Source organism: Sus scrofa, chromosome 4 (genome assembly GCF_054392235.1).
Source record: "Sus scrofa isolate SSC_HxYL_T2T_F1_AM1 chromosome 4, Sscrofa_HxYL_maternal_Yorkshire_Landrace_v2.0, whole genome shotgun sequence".
NCBI lineage: Eukaryota > Metazoa > Chordata > Mammalia > Artiodactyla > Suidae > Sus > Sus scrofa.
In genome coordinates, this window is record NC_139386.1 from 95,825,567 (window position 1) to 95,844,526 (window position 18,960).

Here is an 18,960-nt window from a genome sequence, read left to right on the forward strand (position 1 = left end):
AAAATATCGATCTGCATTTATCTCTTACATTTTATTTAATTTCTGAAGTTTTTTTTTCCTATCCCAGTGACCTTCCCTCCAATCTACACTTTCACACTCTCAGAGCTTCTCATGGACCTCCCTCTGTCAATCAATCAAAAATGTGAAGTGAGAAGCCCTGTTCTGGGGTCAGAATGTGTGGGTGTAGAGGAGGAGAAACACGGTCATATTTTTGGAAGCTTCCAGGCTGGCTAGTAAAGAAAGTCCACTTCTCCCTCACCTCTTTCTCAGGTCACAGGAAGAAAAGGGCCAACTGATTTGTAAATAGCTTGCTTTTCCAATATTCCACACCCATCCCCTCTCTTCTGGTAATTGGCCTTCATTGCTCTGGCTTCCAGAATCTACCACACCCACCATGCAAGTGTGTGGAAGGAAAAATGCCTTTTATTCTCCTGTCTTCCCTGTATCTGTACATAAAGAACATTCTGGATGTAATGGTGAGGCAGAACCACCCATTACCAGGACTCTGGCTTGCTGAGGGTCTGTAGTTGTGAAAGAGCGGCCTGGACTGGGCTGTCTATATGACTGAGGACCTTGTGGATTATTGGTGTGTCCTGGGATCCAGGTTAGTAGGGAGACAGCTGGGAAAGCCTGAGAACCACAGAAGGAGGGAACCAGAGGGACCAGATGGGTCCAGACTTGTGCCTGATTCACTTTTGTGTCTTCTGGGACCTTACACAATGTTTTGAACTTCCTAGGCACGGCAATACATCCCTTAAATGAAATGAGTTATACACTGCTAAGTGCCTTAAAGGGTTAACCTGACCAAGTACCAGAACTGCAGAGGGATAAAGACCGAAATCTGGCTACAGGGGCCAGACCAGAAGAAACCAGAGTTCAGCGGTTGGGAAGGGCCAGGGGGCAGGGACACAAAACTGGAACTACAGAGGGGCAGGGAGAAGCCAGAAGAAAGAAAATCAACAGCCAGATGGAAAAGGCTTTCAGGCTCAAGCAGGGTGTGGGCTCTCTCACTAAGTGTGTTGAAATCCAAGGAGGTAGGTGGACTCCAGATTGGATTCTGGGAGTTCTCGCTGTGGTGCAATGGGTTCAGCGATGCCTCCAGAAGGCTAGGATGCAGGTTCAATCCCCGACCAGCACGGTGGGTTAAGGATCCAGCGTTGCATAAGTCCTAACTGCGGCTTGGATCTGATCCTTGGCCTGGGAGCTCCATATGCCTTGGGGAGGCCAAAAAAGAAGAAGAAAGAAAGAAAACAAATTCAGTTCTCGGCCAAAGGAAGACTGTCTCCTAGAACTCTGGGAAAGTCTCCTGGGAATTTGCTTTTCTGCAAGAAGAATGACAGCCCTCCCTGGCTCTCCCCTGCTGTCCAAAGCTTACAGCTTCATCCCGAAGGAAAGCATCCCATCGCTCCTGGGACATGTGGCATCATGTGGCTTGGGAGCCGTGGTAAAGTCCCCCAGCAGCAGCTGCCTCAAGATGGACCCAGAAAACAGGTTCCCAAGCCGGAAATCCTGTGCTAACCACCCTTCATCTCTTCAGCTCCCAAGCTTGCATGATGTGGGTGAGAGGCGGGCAGGACCTGGGGAGAAGAGGTCCATTTCCTGGCATTTATTTATTCATTTATTTATTTAGGGCCACACCTGTGGCATATGGAGGTTCCCAGGCTAGGGGTCAAATTAGAGCTGTAGCCGCCGCCTTACACCACAGCCACAGCCATGCCAGATCCAAGCCAAGTCTTTGACCTACACCACAGCTCAGAGCAATGCTGGATCCTTAACCCACTGAGCGAGGCCAGGGATCGAACCCACAACCTCATGGTTCCTAATCAGATTTGCTTTCGCTGTGCCATGACGGGAACTCCTCCTGGCAGTTGTTTTGTGCTCATTCATTGCTTATTTGTTCCTCTTTCCCATGGGACTGTAGATCCTCCAGGGTGGGGCACCATACTTTATTCATATGCAATTAATTAATTCTCATATTTAGCACATGTTTACAGAGCTCTGACTATGCTCCAGTCACAAAAAAGGAAAAAATCTTGCATGCTCAGTGCTTGTTTTCTAGTGGTGGGAGGAAGGGGTGATGAGCAATAAGCTGGTCTGCAAACAAGTGAAGAAAATTGCCGATTTCAACATGTGATAAACAGCACACTGGAAACGTCCCAGGTGAATTGTTGTGAAATGATTGGGTGCCAGGGGAGGTCTTTTTTTTTTGTTTTTTTTTGGCCACCTCATGGTGTATGAAGATCCCAGGCCAGGGATCGGATCCAAGACACAGGTGCAACCTAAGCCACGACCGTGGCAACACCAGATCTTCAAGCCACTGTGCGGAGCCGGAGATTGAACCTGTGTCCCAGCATTCCCAAGAGGCTGCTGATCCATTGCACCACAGTGGGAAGACCCGGGGAAGTCATTCTTGGAGGAGGGGATATTTGCACTGAGATCTCAAGGATGTGAAGGTGTCAGTTATGGAAAGAGTGCTTCTGGTGGAAGAGATACCAAGCCCAAAGGCTCTTAGGGTGGAACCTGGACTTGACATTCAAACAATAGAAAGTCCTCTAGGCCACTGGGCCTCCCGCTATGTGAGCGGGGAGGAGACTTACAGAAGTCCCGGTAGACACATGAGTTTAGCTCTGGGTACAGCAGGGAAGAACTAGATGCCAAATTTGGGATGTAATATTAGAGTTCCCCGAAAAGAGACTTCACAGTTTCATTAGATTTTTCCAAGAGTCTTGTGATTTCCCCCCTTCTTGAAAGATTAATAATGCCTGATAGAGGGGAAAGATGTGGCCCAGGGCCTTTAGAAAGATACAGTTTGGGGTCCAGTGTATTCCTCCATGATGAAGAAAACAACTCAAGGGGAAAAAGTAGAGACAATAATCCTTGAGGAGGGCAGGATGGAACTTGGGACATTTTCTGTGAAATCTTATGGAGTAAGCACTTTAACTCCTCCTCCCTCACCCCCCTCCCTCCCCCCGCCAAGCAGTAGGAATGTGCTAGAAAAAGGCAGGGAGAAAAGGCAGTAATGGGGATGTTGGGGATCTCATGCAAGACGCTAAGTTCGTAAACAGCTGGACAAGGAATTAGGGATATTTGAGAATTACAAGGACTTTTTCCTCTCATTTATATGACTGTCTTGAAAGGTTTTTTATTTTTTTATTTTTTTATTTTTTATTTTTTTTTTTGTCTTTTTGCTATTTCTTTGGGCCGCTCCTGCGGCATATGGAGGTTCCCAGGCTAGGGGTTGAATCGGAGCTGTAGCCACTGGCCTACGCCAGAGCCACAGCAACGCGGGATCCGAGCCGCGTCTGCAACCTACACCACAGCTCACGGCAACGCCAGATCGTTAACCCACTGAGCAAGGGCAGGGAGCAAACCCGCAACCTCATGGTTCCTAGTCGGATTCGTTAACCACTGCGCCACGAAGGGAACTCCTTGAAAGGTTTTTAAAAACCTAAGGGTGACATAAGAAAATGTCCGAAATCCACGTTCCTGTTGTGGCTCAGCGGGTTTAGGACCTGATGCTGTTCTCTGTGAGGATGCAGGTTCGATCCCTGGCCTCAGCTCAGCGGATTAAGGATCCAGCTTTGTGGCTTTGCAGCAAGCTTCAGTGTAGGTGGCAGATGTGGCTCAGATCCCATGTGGCTATGGCAGTGGCAGCAGCTGCTACTCCAATTCGACCCCAAGCCTGGGAACTTCCATATGCCGAGAGTATGGTTATTTGAAAAAAAAAAAAAGTCTGAAATGCCCCTAAAACTATGCCCCCAAATTCCCCTAAATCAATTTTTTGTTTTTCTTTTTGCCCATGTCCTGGACATGCGGAAGTTCTCAGACTAGGGACTGAACCCAGGCCCATGGCAGTGACCCCAGCCCCTGCAGTGACAATGCCTTAACCTTAATCCATAGGGCCACCAGGGAACTCTTTCCCTAAAACACTTTTTTCCAAAGCTTCTTTCTCCTGAAAAGTCCCTCCTCCCTTCAGCAAATAGTCACAGGGAAGATGAAAGCTGACATGCATTTTGGCCTAATGGATTCCTAGACTCCCCCACCCCCTGTGTGCCCCACACCCCTCCTGCCCAAATCACCCAGAAGATGTGCTGAGATGATTTGGAAGGACTCGGACTTGTTAATTAACCCAAACAGTCACATTCGTCTGCAAGGTGCATTATTGTTAATTAAAACTGCGATTCTCCTTGTGCCCAGACGGCGGGCTGCTGTTGTCAGAATAATTAGATAGCATACGATGGTTTTCATGCAAATCCTTGGCAATTAGAGTTGGTGATGAATTGGGTTTGAAATCCCAGTGAAGTTTTCCATCAGAATTCCTCTGAGGGCAGTTTCTGGAGGAAGGTGATGATGGGGCAGTGAGGTTAGGGAAATAAGGGTAGGTAAAAAGGTGTAAGGACTGGATATTTGCTTCCTAAATCTTCTGGGAGAGGCCCCAGCTTGGGAAGGAAAAAAAAAAAAAGAAAGAAAGAAAGAACTATGGGTGTTGATGTGATCTTCCATCTCCCCTGAAGAAATAAGTCTCTCTCCACAAGGAGGCAAAAATGCCTGGTGTGTTCCCAAGAGCTAGCTCCCTGGCTGCCATCTTTCTGAGAGGATTTTTTTTCTTTAGCTGGAGGCCCAATAAGTCATATACAGCTAAAGCCCCTTCCATCCCTGAGATTAAATTCTTAAGGGGTATAAGGAAATAGAATTTGTATTCCTGAAGGGTTTCAGAAAAGATGCCAGATTCAGACTCGCTTTGGAGTTTTGGAGTGGTTGGTGGCATACCATGGGTTAAATGAACTGGGGTCCCAGGACTCCCCCACCATGCGCCCTGCCCTGCGAAAAGCCTTAAAGAAATGACTGAGGTCAGAGTTAGACTTAAAGAGAAACTATCCACAGGCAGTGTAGATAATACAGGAAAAGGCCAGCCCCTGAGGGGACTGGGGCAAAGCAACGGGGGTGGGGGCCGGGGTGGGGGTGGAATGGGGAGGAGACTGCTGCCGGGAGGTCTCCAACCCATCCCCCGACCTCTTATCAGCTGCTGGCTTCTGCCTCTGCCTTTCCTGTGTGAGATGCCAGAGCTGCAGAGCTATCTGAGGGTCTAAGAGGCTGAGCAAGAAGGGGTTTCTATCCGGGGGCACGACTTTGGGGTAGATAAGACAGCCCTGCTGGTTTCAAATGAAGCCTCCCTGACATGAGGTTGACACTGGAAGATTCAGGAGTCAAAAACCGCCCTTTCCTCCCCCTTAACTAGGTCAGCCTCCGACTCCAATAGTTTGTAAGGGGAGTTGGGCCACGTCTGAGGGATTGAGAGAGTGGTCAGGGGCCAGAGGGGAAATTATGAGACGAGGCTGGAAAGGGACTAAGAAAAAAAGAAAACACTGAGAGACATTCATAAACGGTGGTGGGAGACCTCAGCATAATTTAGGTTTGTAAATGCTCTCTTTTCTTCCCTTCATTTTGAAACAGAGAGGCAGAGAGAATGTCCCCCCCGCGTCTCAATCAGGCCCTAAATCCCGCCTTTCAATTTAGGATGCACCAATCAGCAGCCAATCTGGTGGTTGCTAAGAGACGGGAGGTGGGGGATTTAGAGGATTTGTCACTGCACCCACCCAGGAAATTTCCCGGGTCTGCCTAGGATTTTCTAACTCATCTGTGCTCGTCTCCTGCGCTCTCCTCCTTATCTCCAAGCCCAAAGAGTCAAACAGAAACGGTTTAGGGAGAAACCAGGTAGAACACATCTTTGAAAAATGAAAGGCCATAACTGGGTTCAGATAGATGTAAGGAATCTGCTTAAGTCTCCTTGGCTTTTAACTAGGTTGGAGAGCGAAACTCATTTTTGTGTGTGTGGCATCTTGGGTACAGGGTGGATTCCTTGTTGGTGCCAGCAGAAGTTGCCTCCCTTATGAAAAGGGGCTTCTTCATGGTCCTTCCCGTTGTCACCTGAACGTGGCTGTGTGGTGGCTGAGAAAAAGCCTTTGGGATCATGACAGGGCGCCCAGAGAACCAGGGGAGTCCTTGCTGAAGAGGTGCCCAGGGCAAAGGGGAGCAGTGTACGAGGTGGAAGGATATATTTGTGTGGGGTGAAAATGATTTATTTTGAGAGCTAAAAGGAGTTTAAAAGGGAAAGTTAGGGGATTCTAAGCAGAAGACGACCAAGATCAGGCCCTTGCCCATGAAGTGTCTCACTTGTTACAACTTGGTTTTTAGTTCCCTGTACACATCCTACACATTAAAGACTAAATATAGACACTGGAGTAAAGCAAACTCGTTTGGGACAGGAGTGAGTTACAAATCCTGATTCCATGTACTGAGGACAAGGATGCAAAGGGGAATGAGGTGGAGGGAGATGCCGGAGGGAGATCAGAACACACACACAGGGAAATGCAAATCAGACACCGACGGTGAGGCAAGCACACACGGAGACATCTGTTACCGCACGCCGGCATCTAACTTGGACACGGGCTCCTGAAAGTTGAGAGGGATGCTCCTGTGTGCGCGTGCACATGTGCGCGCGTGCGCACGAAGGGATTAGGACTATGCTGAGGAATAGCATCGCCTCAGAGAGATCGATGACTCCTAGGATGTAGCTTTAGACTTATCTTGATGTGTTTCCTAAGTAAGGACCTTAGATTGCTTCTCTCCACCTTCCCTCAACCTTCCTCCCACCCCCCATCTCTAAGCAAAGCCAACAGGGAGAGGGAAGGCAGGCAGAAGGCAGAGAGGAAGGCTGGACAGGCCTGGCAGGGATGGGGGTGGGGGTACGGCAAGGGGAGGGGGGGTCATGCTCTGGGCTCAATTTCATTCTTCCCTGTTTTTCTCTCTCCAACTTCTCTGCAATTTCATTTCCTCTCTGCGGCAGCTTCTCTTCTTTCTTTACTTGCTAAGCCATCTCTTGGAGTTTTTTAGGTTTAGCAGCTCTGCTCATATTCTAGTTCCCCCCCCAACCCCCACCAATCTTCCCGCTTGAGATGGCAGTAACCCCACACCTCAAGAGAACATCTGTGTGCCCGGAGGATGTTTGCACATCATTCACTTTCTCCCCAGGCCAGCTAGAGAACCAGACGCTGGCAGGAAAGTCTGGCGTGAAAATGTCTCTCTCTCTCCATTCTCCTCCCTCTCCTCTACATCCCCAGACAAAATAAGAAACCGCCAGCTTCATAAAAACAGCGGAGACTTTAATTCAGGTTGACAGGTGGTAAGAGAGCGAGGATTTGCCTCCAAGGGTGTCCAGATGAGCAGACTCTTTTGCCGAGAGAGGCAGGGAGGGCGGGGAGGTGTGCATGGCCTGGTAGCAGACCCAGGCCAGGAGCAGGGGTGTAGCCACACAGTGCAGAATGGCCAGGGCTTCCGCCAGGTCCAGCAGCTGGTCCAGGGCCTGCTGGGCCACACATGATGACAACAGCAAGGCCCTGGACCTCACGAGGGAGTCTAGTCCCAGCATTATGCCCTGAGGCCACCAGAAAATGAACCAGACCCACAGGATATTAACCCAGGGACAGGGCCCCCCACCCAGCACCTTCTTCAGCCCCTTGGCTCCCAACAAGCCCAGGGGCAACAAGACAAAGATGGCAAGACAAGCAGCAGCGTGGATATACCGCAAAATTTCCCAACTTCCACTAAATGTCGGGGTGCAGAACCCATGGGATGTGTCACTGGCCAGGGTGATTGGCAGTGACAGTAGGGCAGCCCCTCCCCAAAGTCCCACAGTGATCCCCAGCCTGAGGCCTGGGATCTGGCCTGCATCCAGCATGGGGCCCAGGCAGGCTTGGCTCCCTATCAGCAGAGCTTGGGCAAAGGCGGAGCTGTAGGACACCAAGTGGGCCAGGTGGCACAGGGAGGCGATGGCGGCTCCACTCAGCTCCGGAGTCAGGACCGGCAGCACGATGCTGAAGAGGGCGCTGCCCACTGCCAACTGTACCAGGACAGACCGGTCCTGCTGGAGCCGCCAGCGGGACAGAGGTCTGAGCAGCAGATAGAGGACAGCGCCACTCGCCAGGGTGCCCAGGATACTGGCGAGGATGAAGAAGGGCCGCGAGGAGTAGTCAAGCAGGCTACAGGAGTGGCAGGGGGCAGCTGCTTCCAAGTTGGTGTAGTTATAGTCTGTACTGTAGGACTCAAGGAATTCATCCCACATCTCCTCTTCAAATTCAAAAGTAGAATTTTCCCCAGCCACCTGGCGGGCATCCTCAAAAGGGACAATAAGAGCATCAAGTCACCCCATGGAAGAGACTCCAGGGAACTCAGGGCAAGAGGTGGAAAAGAAGGATGGTGGGAAAAGGGGGGGCTTGGGAGAACCAGGTGCAGAGGGGATGGTGGGGGAGGACAAGGCAGGGCGACTCAGGAGGAAAAAGAGTCAGAGAGAAGCAATGAGAGGATCAGACCAGGACTGGGGGGGCCAGGGGAGGTGGGGTCCTGGATAGAACTGATGAAACCAATGAGGAAGCAAATGATGGGGGTGCCTAGGAGACTGGGTAAGGGGAGAAGGGAAAACAAGGGTGAGAGGCAAAGGGGGAAGGAGAGAGGTGTACAGACTTAGGGGCAGACAGAAGGGGCAGTAGGGGGCAGAGAATGGGGGCTGGTGGGCTCAACCCCACACTCACCGGGTGCAGACAGTTCCCCATGACACAGCTGGGCTCAGGGCCGGCAGAGAGAAGGGCTGGGATCCTTTTGTCAGGGGTGTGGTTCCAAGATAAGTGCCAGGGGCTAATGAAGGCCATGGGCTCTGGGCAGGGCCAAGGGGTGGGCTGGGGGTGGGGGATGCATTCAGGAAGTCTTTACCTCACGCCCACTGCCTGCTGGGAGCCTCAGAACAACTTGGGGGCACTGGCTCCAGGGCTTCCTGTTTTGAGGTTGGATTCTGCCAGTGGGGGCCTGTACTCGGGAAAGGAAAAAGGTGGGGACCAGAAAGTAGGTATTTTCCCAAAGGTGGGAAAAGAGGCTGAGAGGCCAGGGGGTTTTCCAGCAAGAAGGGATTCTTCAAGCACAAGGAAGGAAGAGGGGGCCAGAGGTGAAGTGTGAGCCAGAGACAAGAGACGTGCTGGGAAATTGGAGGGAAAGGGCAGCTTACATCTCTCCCTGATTCTCCATTCCCTTGAACTTGGTCCAAGAAAAGATAGTCCAAAAGCAGTGTTTGTGGGAGGGAGTGTTGGTGGTGGTTGTGGCTGGACCCATGTGATGCCGACAACCTGAGCCATTGGTATGCAGATGGGGGCTTTGTGTATTGGTCCGGGTGTAAGAATGTTCTTATTTCTCTGTGTGGCTGTGTGTTGTATAGTATGTGGAGCGTATCTGAGTTTTAGGTTTAGGCAGGGATCAGGGTGTGTGTACTGCTGATCTCCAGGTCTGGGTGTTTGGGTGTGAGACGAGGGAGGACTGGGGGACAGCTGTCGAGGCTGCATAATGAAGCTACTTCAGGGAGTGACTGGGCATTTGCCCAGCCATCTATGGGCACATTGGGTGTATCTCCCATACCAAGCAGAACACATGATGTGACAGGTTAAAGCAGGCTCTGGGGGACAATGGGACAATATTTTATAATGGGACTGTTGTCTATGGGGTAATCTCCATTCACATTTCTGTTGGGGGACATAAAGTCTCTGGAACTGCTACATTGGCCTGGTGTCTCAGCAAGATGTAAAGCTTCTTGCAGTGGAGGAGAAGAACTTTATGTCCCCCCAGCTGGCAGGGAGAAAGGGAGTGGACCTGGCAGGAGGCTCCCCCTAAGCTGCTGTTCTCTGCTTTTTAGCCCCTTCCCCCTACCATCCCGCTGCTTTCACAAGATCTCTGCTGTTTGGTTCCCTCCCGCCTCTACCCTGCATTTTATTTCCTGACTTGGGGAGCCTCCGCCTGGACTCTGGAAGAGGCGAGTCACGGAGTGTCTGAGTTGAAAGGATGAGATGAGATAGAGGGTTGGTTAGGCGACGCTATTTCATTTGATGAGAAAGCTGGGGATGAGCTGGTGCCCATTCTGCCAAGGGCTTTTCCTGTGCATGGAGGGGCGCCTGGAGGTGGAGTGGGGAAGCCAAAGGGCAGAGGGATGGCTCCCTAGCGGAGATGGCCCCCTTTTCTCCCAGGATAGGCGCTCCTGTTTCAGGTTCAACATGACAGAGGCTAGAAAGGGAGCTTGGGGGGTCTGCTGGAGCATCCTGGGATGATGCTGGGGGCGCGCCTCCTTCTCCAGCTCCGCCAGCAGAGGGCGTCAGGGAACAGTCCGATGCCCCATCCCAAACTTTCTAGACAGCAAGGACCCGGCCCAAAGGGGTGAACGCACTTCTCTCCCTTGGAGAGTTACGTGGTTTCCATACAGAGACACCTGGCCAGGCAGCGGCACCCCCGAAAGTGCGGGGCACAGGGATCCCAGCAGAACAGCCTTTATACACACGGGTCCCACCGGGAGCAAGAGCAGCAAGAAGGAGGCAGCCCAAGGACACGGATAATCCAGATATATTGAGGGTGGCCCCTCTGAGATTAGCACAGGAGAGTTTAGAAAGATTATAAAGATACACGATGCCCTCCCTGCTCCACCCCCCCACCCCAGACAGACACACACAGCACGACGGCCCCTCTCCCCCCGCCCCCCGTACAAATATGGCTTCTGTGTAACATGGACAGAGTGGTTCAGCTCAAAGAGGAAAAGTATTTTCCCAGAAGCAGGTGCTGGGAAGCAAGGAGCCCACCGACCTGGGGGCCTGGGGCTGCCTTGCTGCTGTAAGAGGAGGGAGCCCTGGCTTAGGTGAGGGGCCGCCTGTGTCGCCCAGGGCCCTGACCAGTGGCTGGAAGATTCATGAGGGTATTACCTGAACTGAAGGGGGTGGGCAAACCTATTGGCTGCAGCTGCCCCCACCATGCACGCCCCCGGGTCGTCAGAGCAGGGGGGACATGCTGGAGGGGGGTTAGGGAGGCACCAGGGGGCACCCTGGGCCGGAGGCGGGTGGCCAGACAGGGAGGGTGAGCAACTTTGTCTCCACGGCAACCAGCTCGGCCACAAGGAAGACACAAAATCAAAAGCAGGGCTGGAGATGGGAAGGAGACAGGCGGTTTCATTCCAGCCCTCAACACACCGGGTACACACTATGGGAATAAGAAATGACAGTGGTCATTCCAGGGTAGTGCCAGGGAGAGGCCTGAGGGATGCATAGCAAAGGCTCTGGCACTGACGCCATGGCTCTGAGAGGGGACATGGAGGCAGGGATTGGATGCCCTGTGTTTGAGGGAGAGATGAAGTGGACAGCTGAGCTCAAACACCCCCTGGGATGGTTTTCTCTATGACAGGTAGGTGTCAGGAAGGCCTGGAAAATAGCAGGACGAAGCAACATCCCAGGTGAGGTGCAAGGCCTGCCTACCTAGGGACCCCCAGCTCCCAAAGCCCTCCTGTACAGGCCCCACAGCCCGCCCACCTGCCCAGGACCCCCTCTGCCTCACATTCATACACACACATGTATGTGCACAGACACACAGACACACATGGACACACACATCCACACACTCACAGTATTCCCTTCGTTGGGGCAGGAAACAGCTCAGTGCAGTGAAGCGCCTTTTAGTATTTTTGTTGTTATGTCTGCCTGGCTGCTGAGGGAGGAAGGGAGGGAGGGAGGGAGGACTAAGGGACAGCTTGGGGAACAGGAAGGGGCACAGGGCAGCACAAGACAAGGAGAGCAGTTTGCTGAGAGTGGTTGCCGTGCAACAGTCCAGGGCTTGGGTGAGAGTAAGGGGCCCCTGGGTGGGGAAGCAGATGCAGTTCAGGCCCCAGAGCAGCCCCTCTCCCACAGCTGCTGGAGCAGGGAGGGGCAGCCTGGCTCTGCTAGCCCCCAAGGGCGGTTCCTGGGAAAAGGGCCTGGCTTCACTCACTGTAGGGGGGGGCAAGGGGCAGATGGGGCCATCTCTGCCATCCTTCCTCTCCAAATCTGTCCCTCCTGTAGGGACCTGTGTCCTCCCCAGGGGGAAGCCCTGGGTCCCTGCACAGCTGCATGCCACCTGCAGGTCACATCCCCTGGGGACCCCCATTCACTCCTTTCCCATTGGGGTGGAGGAGAGGGGGTCAGCGGTACCTGCTGCTTCCACAGCTCAAGGTGTGCCACTAACAGAGGAAAAGCCACCTTCAGCTCCTGCTCGAAAGTGTCCCTTTCTTGGAGAAGTCCGATAAGAGGCTCTGCTGTAGAGGATGGAGGGCTGGGCACCCCCCCCACACAACCCCACAAACCGACCCTGCTCCTTTCCAGCCCCTACCCTCTCTTCATTCTCCTCCTAACGCTCTGGGTTTTTCTTTCTTTCTTTTTTTTCTTTTTTTCTCTCCTCACTCCAAGGCCCCTGCCCCTCCAGCCTGGAGACAGATTTGATTTGGGATTGTTACAAAAATAATAATAACCCAAACGCAGAGAAGCCACGGAAAGGGCTGAGGGCAACCCTCCCTCCCCCCCGCCCTCCTCCCTCCCCATTCCAAACCGAGTACAAAACCGCACCCAAAGCAGACATTCTGTACAGGGGGGTGGAGGGGGCTGGGGAGCAAGCGGGAGGGGCGGCCCTGGGGTCGCTCTGTACAAGTCCAGGTTGGTGATGGCCCCAGCAGTCCCCACGGGGTCCCTGGAGGGCCGCCCCTAGATGAAATATTCCTTCTTGTCGTCCCCTCCCGACTGCCCGCCTTCTGCGTTGATGATGGCCGTGTCTGCATCTGGGGCATCATCGGAGCCTTTTGCCTCGTGTGTCAGGTAGGTTCCTGGGGGGGGGGGGGTGGAGAGAGAGGCTCCTTTTTTCAGGAGCAGTTTCCAGCCTCTGAAGCCCCCCTACCCACCTTCTCACCTCCCCCCGGCCCCAAGACCTTGCTTCTGTAAGTTTTCTACCTAGAGTTTTTCCTCCTCCCCACTTGGGCCCTAATTTGCCTCTTGCTGCCAACATTCTTCATCTGACCACACCCCCAAGAATGAATGAATCCTTCCTTTAATTAGAGTCTTATCTATAACTCAGGCAAAAAAAAAAAAAAAAAAAAAAAAAAAAAAAAAAAAAAAAAAAAAAAAGGTGTGTGCGTGCATGTGTGTGTGTGTATGCGTGTGTGCACCTAAGATGGTGAGAGGGAAACTGCTCTATCAGCTCCATGACAACGCAGTTGAGATCTGAGTAGCATCTGACCAGTCCAGGTAGTCTGGCTGCTGATGAGAAGCAATAATGGGGGGGATGGAGGGGTGAGAGGGAGTGTCTGAGAAGAAGGAATGTGAGGAGAGGGAAAGGAGAGATAGCAGGAGTACAGGATAGGAGAGAAAAGAGAAGAGCTGATGTGGGGACAAGGGGCGAGGCGATCAAAGGACAAAGAACATAAGGCTAAGGAGAAAGGAGGAAGGTGCAAGAAGGGCAGGAGAGGCCGAGTTCTCTGTCTTACAGCAGGGGACCCTGGAGGCAGAGCAGCACGGGAGCAGCAGCTGACTGAGTGGGAAGGTTTGCTTTTCCTTGGATGATCACCAAGTGATGGGGCTCTAGTGTGGGGCTGGTGGTGTTCAGTGAGCACTGGGATGGCTGCGTCCTTTCCTCCTCCAACACTCCAAGGAGCTGGGTGAGTCTCCGAAGACCCCTCTGGTAGCCAGCTCTTACCCGCCTGCCCCTGGTGGATCACCCTTCCCACTCCCAGGTTCTCTGGAGCCTTCCCTGGTGCCTCTGACCTTTGTGCCGGATCAAGTAGTGGCCGAGGAAGATGAGCAGGATGAGCAGCAGGAAGACGATGAAAGCCACGATCCCACCGATGATGGCGTGGTAGGTGCTGGAGGAGGAGGGCACCGGACTGGGGTCTGAAGGAAGGGCGGGGGAGGGGGATGCATACAGTCAGAGCTGGGGAGAACCTTTATCTTACAGTGTTTCTGACCTGGCCACAGATCATCTTACATAGCAGAGAAATGTGGACTAACATGAGGAGAATGGAGTGGCTTCATTCAGCAAAGGGGATACACCTTATTTTGTACCTAGTGCCTGACACAGCATCTGGAACATAGTAATTGTTTAAAAAATAACGTATTGAGGAATGCGTAGATAAATCTGCTCACACTTGACCTTTTAATTTGAGTTTGTGGACCTGAAGTTTAGTTCAAGATCATTACTTTAGGAGTTCCCATCATGGCGCAGTGGTTAACGAATCCGACTAGGAACCATGAGGTTGAGGGTTTGGTCCCTGGCCTTGCTCAGTGGGTTAACGATCCGACGTTGCCGGGAGCTGTGGTGTAGGTCGCAGATGAGGCTCGGATTCTGCATTGCTGTGGCTCTGGTGTAGGCTGGCAGCTATAGCTCCGATTGGACCCCTAGCCTGGGAACCTCCATATGCCAGGGGAGTGGCCCAATAAACGGCAGAATACAAAAAAAAAAAAAAATCATTACTTTAACTAAAATCATCTCTTATTCTCCTTCTCTCAATCTCTCTGTCTCTGTGTCTGTCTGTCTCCCTTTCTTTCAATTTCTAGGTTTGCAGACTATTCCTTCCCTATCCTCCATGTCCTCTCACCTCCTGGCCTTTCTAGGGGGGCTTCTCAACCTACTCATCCATTGCCCTGGTATCGGAGAGAGAAGGAGCAGTAAAAAACTGATGGCGTCAGGAAGAGGCACTTTGAGGACACCTTACAAAGATGATGGCCTGGAACTCCCTGTATAGAGAACAGGGCTTCTTCCTGGCAGGGGAGTGCGGAGTTCCTGCCAGACCCAGTCCTCATCAGAGCGGTCTGGGACTCCATCATCACTTCCCCACCATCCAAAGATTTGTGGGAAGGACAAAGGCTGAACTGCTTCCTTCCAATGGCGAGGTCTCCGCCATAGGATATAGAGAATCTATCTTCCATAGCAGCATCTATAGAGGATAGATCCCAAGCACAGGCTTGGTCAGGCATGCCGAGGAGAGCCACGGCTGTAGTCAGAGTCTCACAGATCTGAGAAGACAGTGCACAGGCCCAGGGCACAGCTCTGATGTGTCCAAAATCACATGAGCTGTAATTATAGCTCTTCCATCCATGGGAGAGTGACTGTTTTTTGTTTTTGTTTTTGTTTTTTTAAATAGGCTCAGCTTGCATCTTGATGCCTCATTGACTGCTTACACGTTTTTTCTTTCCTACCTTATGTCTCCTCAGGCTTGACTAGGCCAGCTTTTTAGTTCCTTGCCTGTCTCTGTCTTACTTGAAAAAAAACAAAAAAACAAAAAAACAAATTTATGCTCCAGTTTCTATGCTCTGCTTGGGAGGGAGGGGAAAGAAGGTCCCAGGGGCTCTGTGATATGTTGGAGGAAGCAGAGTGAGGGTACCCACTGTCCCCCGGACACCCCCTCTGCCAAGAAGCGTGTGAGACACAATCCACATTAAAAAATCGCTCCTGGATAAGTATCCCAGAGGCTATGGGAATGGAAATTCCCTAGATAAGCATAAGTTTCCATGGCCAAGATGACGTCTAGGGTCATCAATTACAGTCGCTGTCTCTAGGTAGCACTGTGTTTAATTTCATTCCAGGTAGTCGGGAGTCAACACGGTTTAGGATAATTTCTGGAAGGAGATGCAGTAACTCATTCTACCGCCAGGCGTCAGCACTGAAAGCAGATATAAACAGGACGGGCCTTTCCAGCACAGGGCAGGGGGGATCAGCAAGGGACCAAGCACGGGGGCACAGGAACTTTCTCTCATTGCCAATCGTCAGCAGAGCTGGGCAGGAGAGATCTGGGGGCAGACACAGGACCTCAGTGCATTGTCCTCGCTCCTGGCACCATACAATAGCTTTGTTGTGCTGAGGCAGCTCCCACATGCTGAGGTCTGCCCCTGGAGTTGGAATCACCCCATCTAGACACTCTGGTCCCAAGATCTCTGGTCTCTTATCCCTGGGAGGCCCAGCTCCTCTCCCCACACGGCTTTAATGGGCGTTTCATGTAAGGAGCCTCTGATGTTCCCCTGACAATACATTTCCCTGATTCAGAGGAAAGGCTTATTAAGATTTTCTGGCAGGATCCTGCTACTGTCAGGAGGTCTTCAAAAACTCTCCTGCCAACTTTCCATAAAGGGGCCTCTGTCCTAGCCTGTCAGCTGGGGTTTGGTGGGCACACCTTTGGGAAGAACTTCAGAGAAGGCGCATCCCCTAGTCTCTCTAGAAGACGTAGCATCTGAGAAGAGATTCTGAGCATCTCCCAGATGCTTATCTCTATTTTCTGCCTGGACTCGGTGTCACGTGTCTAAGGTCTGCAGAAAAAGAAGATGACAAAAGCAGCATGCATGCCACACGAGTCACGGGAGATGTGACTCAGGATAGCCTGTTGCAAAGGGAGATGCACCCACACCCACACTTGAGGGGCTCTGGGTCCTCTACACACAGAGTAGTTATTTATTTATTTATTGATTGATTGATTGATTGATTGTCTTTTTAGGGCCGCACCCATGGCACATGGAAGTTCCCAGGCTAGGGGTTGAATCAGAGCTGTAGCCTTGGCCTACACCACAGCCATAGCCATGCTGGATCCTTAATCCACTGAGTGAGGCCAGGGATCGAACCTGGGTCCTCATGGATACCAGTCAGATTCGTTTCCACTGAGCCACGATGGGAACTCCCTATTTATTTAGTTTTTGGCTGCACCCACAGCATGCAAAAGTTCCTGGGCCAGGGATCAAACCCGTACCACAGCTGCCGCCTGGGCCATGGCAGTGACAACACTGGGTCCTTAACCCACTGTGCCACCTGCGAAGTTCCCAGAATCAATATCCCTGTTGCCAGGTGAGCAAGAGGTTTGGAGGATGGTGTCCCTTGAGTCACCACTGCCCAACAAAGGCAGAGGAGGCCACCATTCCATTGACTTTTCCTTATTACACGTGCTCAAGAGGCCCTGGAGCCAGGGTCCTCAGGCCTGAGGCCCTCCGGGGGTGGCCTGAGGCCCCACTGCTCTGGAGGGATGCTCTCCAGAGATAGAAAGACCAGCGTCCCAGAGGGCAGGGGTCTGCGGGTGGGGGATGAGCTTCGGAGGGCTCACCGTTCACGTTGAGAGTGTAGTAAGCCTTGTAGCTGCCCATGTTGCTGGTGGCTGTGCAGCCGTAGGTGCCGCTGTCACTCTTGTTGAGGAAGGGGAAGATCAGGGCGCTGTCCTGGGTCATCTTTAGCGGGGGCACACTGCCCTCCTTCTCCCACAGGTACTGCTGGGGGCTGTTGAGGCAGAGAAAACTCACGTGTTCAAGAGAGAGTAGGTGAGGGAGCTAAAGAGGGACAAAACAGGACAGAACAAAACTGGGAGCAGGGACGTCAAGGACGTCCTTCCCTTTGATGAAGGCTCACGGCTCAGGGAGTTCTAGGGGCCAGAGACTCACTGAGCCACTCAGAGGCTGGGGAGAGTGATGCCTTGCGGTTCAACCTGGGGACCAGGGAGATGGCCTAGCTGGTATCTAAACTGTGACTTGGTTTCTTACAGAACCTCAGGGGCTCAGCCAGCGAGCGGCCCCTCCCACTCTGGCTGTTTTGCAGGAGAAACAGAGGAAGGGTGTTGTTGGTTTCAGGGCAAACTCGAGGCTCAGATGGAACAGAGGAGATGAGAATATTAAAGTCCAGGAAGAGGATCTCCTTACACAGGATTGCCACGCCCCTCACAGTGTAGCAACAGCTTCTGGCCCTCACGGGGATGCGGAGGGTCCGGCCTGATCTTCGCCGTCGGTTTGTCTGTGGAGAAGGAAACGGTGCCAACGTGAAGCTCATGTCCCATTTAGGAGATCGCCTCCATCTCAGAATCATCCAGTTGACACAGGACAGGTCCCACCCCAGAAGGCCCAGGGGCCCAAGAGGTTGTGAACAAAGACGGCCCCACCCCCAACCCACCCCTCTGTGAGCAGAAGACCCCTCCTGCTGTTGGATGGGGGAAGGGGCTGCCTGCAGCCTGGGAGGGTCTGCCCTGGCTGGGTCCTCAAGGGCTGTCTTAGCAGAGAGCTAACAAGAAGGATCGCCAGATCATCTGTGCGTAGCCCATAGATGGGACTTCATACATTTTTTTTTCCCCCACTTTTGCCCACCCTGAGGCATACAGTTTCCAGGCCAGGGATCAGATCCGAGCCACAGTCATGACCCAGATTCCCCAGACTGAACCCCCAAGCCACAGCTGTGGCAAAGCTGGATCCTCAATCCACTGTGCCAGCCTGGGGATGGACCCTGAGACCCACTGCTCCCCAAAGGCTCTCGATCCTGTTGCACCACAGCGGGAACTCCCTTCATACATATTTTTGACAGAGCAAATAGACTTGAATCTGATCATTTTTTGCACTCACATCCCCTCCATCCCCTCAGCAAGGGAGCTGAGACAGGAAGCGGTGCTTCAATGCAAAACATTCTTTTGAGTGGCCAGTCCAAAAATGAGAGGAGAGCTTTGAAATGGCCAAGGATGGGGGTCATATTTTGGCTGCGAAAAGGCACTGACACAATATAGATGGGCTCGGTGAAGGGATAATGGCACCTGCCACCGACGCCGAGGGGCGGCTGAGGAGGCTGGGTCCAGATGGCCGCGCAGAACAATACAGCCAGACGCAGGTTTAGAACAACAGACAAAGAGGCCGCGCATCCCCTAAGGACAGAGCCAACCTGAACAACCGGTTAATGCACGTGTCTCAGGCAAATCAAACAGGACAAAGAGAATCAGGCCAGGGGAGAGAACGGGTTTTCCTGGGCCTCACAGCCATAGAAACTTTGAGCACAGAGCCTGGAGTAGAGCATTTGTGGACTGACTGGTGATCACCGTTGGGCCAAAAGGGTCCCTGTAAAGTAACTGCCCGGTGGTCTGGCCCTTGACAGAAAAGTCTCTGGGTTCAGACAGGGGAAGGCCTTCTTCAGCCCTGACCAGGGACCAGGCTCAGGACAAGAAGCCCAAGGCCAGGGGCCGTACCTTCAGAACCAATAATCAGAGAAACACATTAGAACAATGTAAAGTTCTTTCATATAGACTGGTTCATTATCCTTATGACAATTCGCTGGGGTAACCAGAGGCCCCTGAGGGATGAAGTA

General features: G+C 52.4%; 2 protein-coding genes across 4 annotated transcripts in view; both read right to left on the reverse strand.

Moving 5' to 3' along the window:
• Positions 1-7,142: 7,142 nt before the first annotated feature.
• On the reverse strand, positions 7,143-8,664 carry ACKR1 (atypical chemokine receptor 1). 2 transcript variants are annotated; one of them, NM_001244095.1, is made up of 2 exons: positions 8,589-8,664; positions 7,143-8,173 (listed from the first exon to the last, which is right to left on the reverse strand). In NM_001244095.1, the coding sequence occupies exons 1-2, from the start codon at positions 8,607-8,609 to the stop codon at positions 7,169-7,171; spliced, it is 1,026 nt and encodes a 341-aa protein (NP_001231024.1). In that variant the 5' UTR covers positions 8,610-8,664; the 3' UTR covers positions 7,143-7,168. The 2 variants fall into 2 exon arrangements, with proteins under 2 accessions (NP_001231024.1, XP_084876537.1); XM_085020411.1 differs by having other exon boundaries at positions 7,143-8,161; positions 8,589-8,624.
• Positions 8,665-10,413: 1,749 nt separating this feature from the next.
• Positions 10,414-18,960, reverse strand: part of CADM3 (cell adhesion molecule 3) — a 32,769-nt gene continuing 24,222 nt past the window's right edge. For both annotated transcript variants that reach the window (XM_003481427.5, XM_001929177.8), the window contains 4 exons: positions 17,541-17,631; positions 16,955-17,124; positions 13,638-13,763; positions 10,414-12,703 (listed from right to left, as the gene is read on the reverse strand). In XM_003481427.5, the coding sequence (XP_003481475.2) occupies positions 12,585-12,703; positions 13,638-13,763; positions 16,955-17,124; positions 17,541-17,631 (506 nt within the window). In that variant the 3' untranslated portion in view covers positions 10,414-12,584. The remainder of the gene's footprint in view (positions 12,704-13,637; positions 13,764-16,954; positions 17,125-17,540; positions 17,632-18,960) is intronic.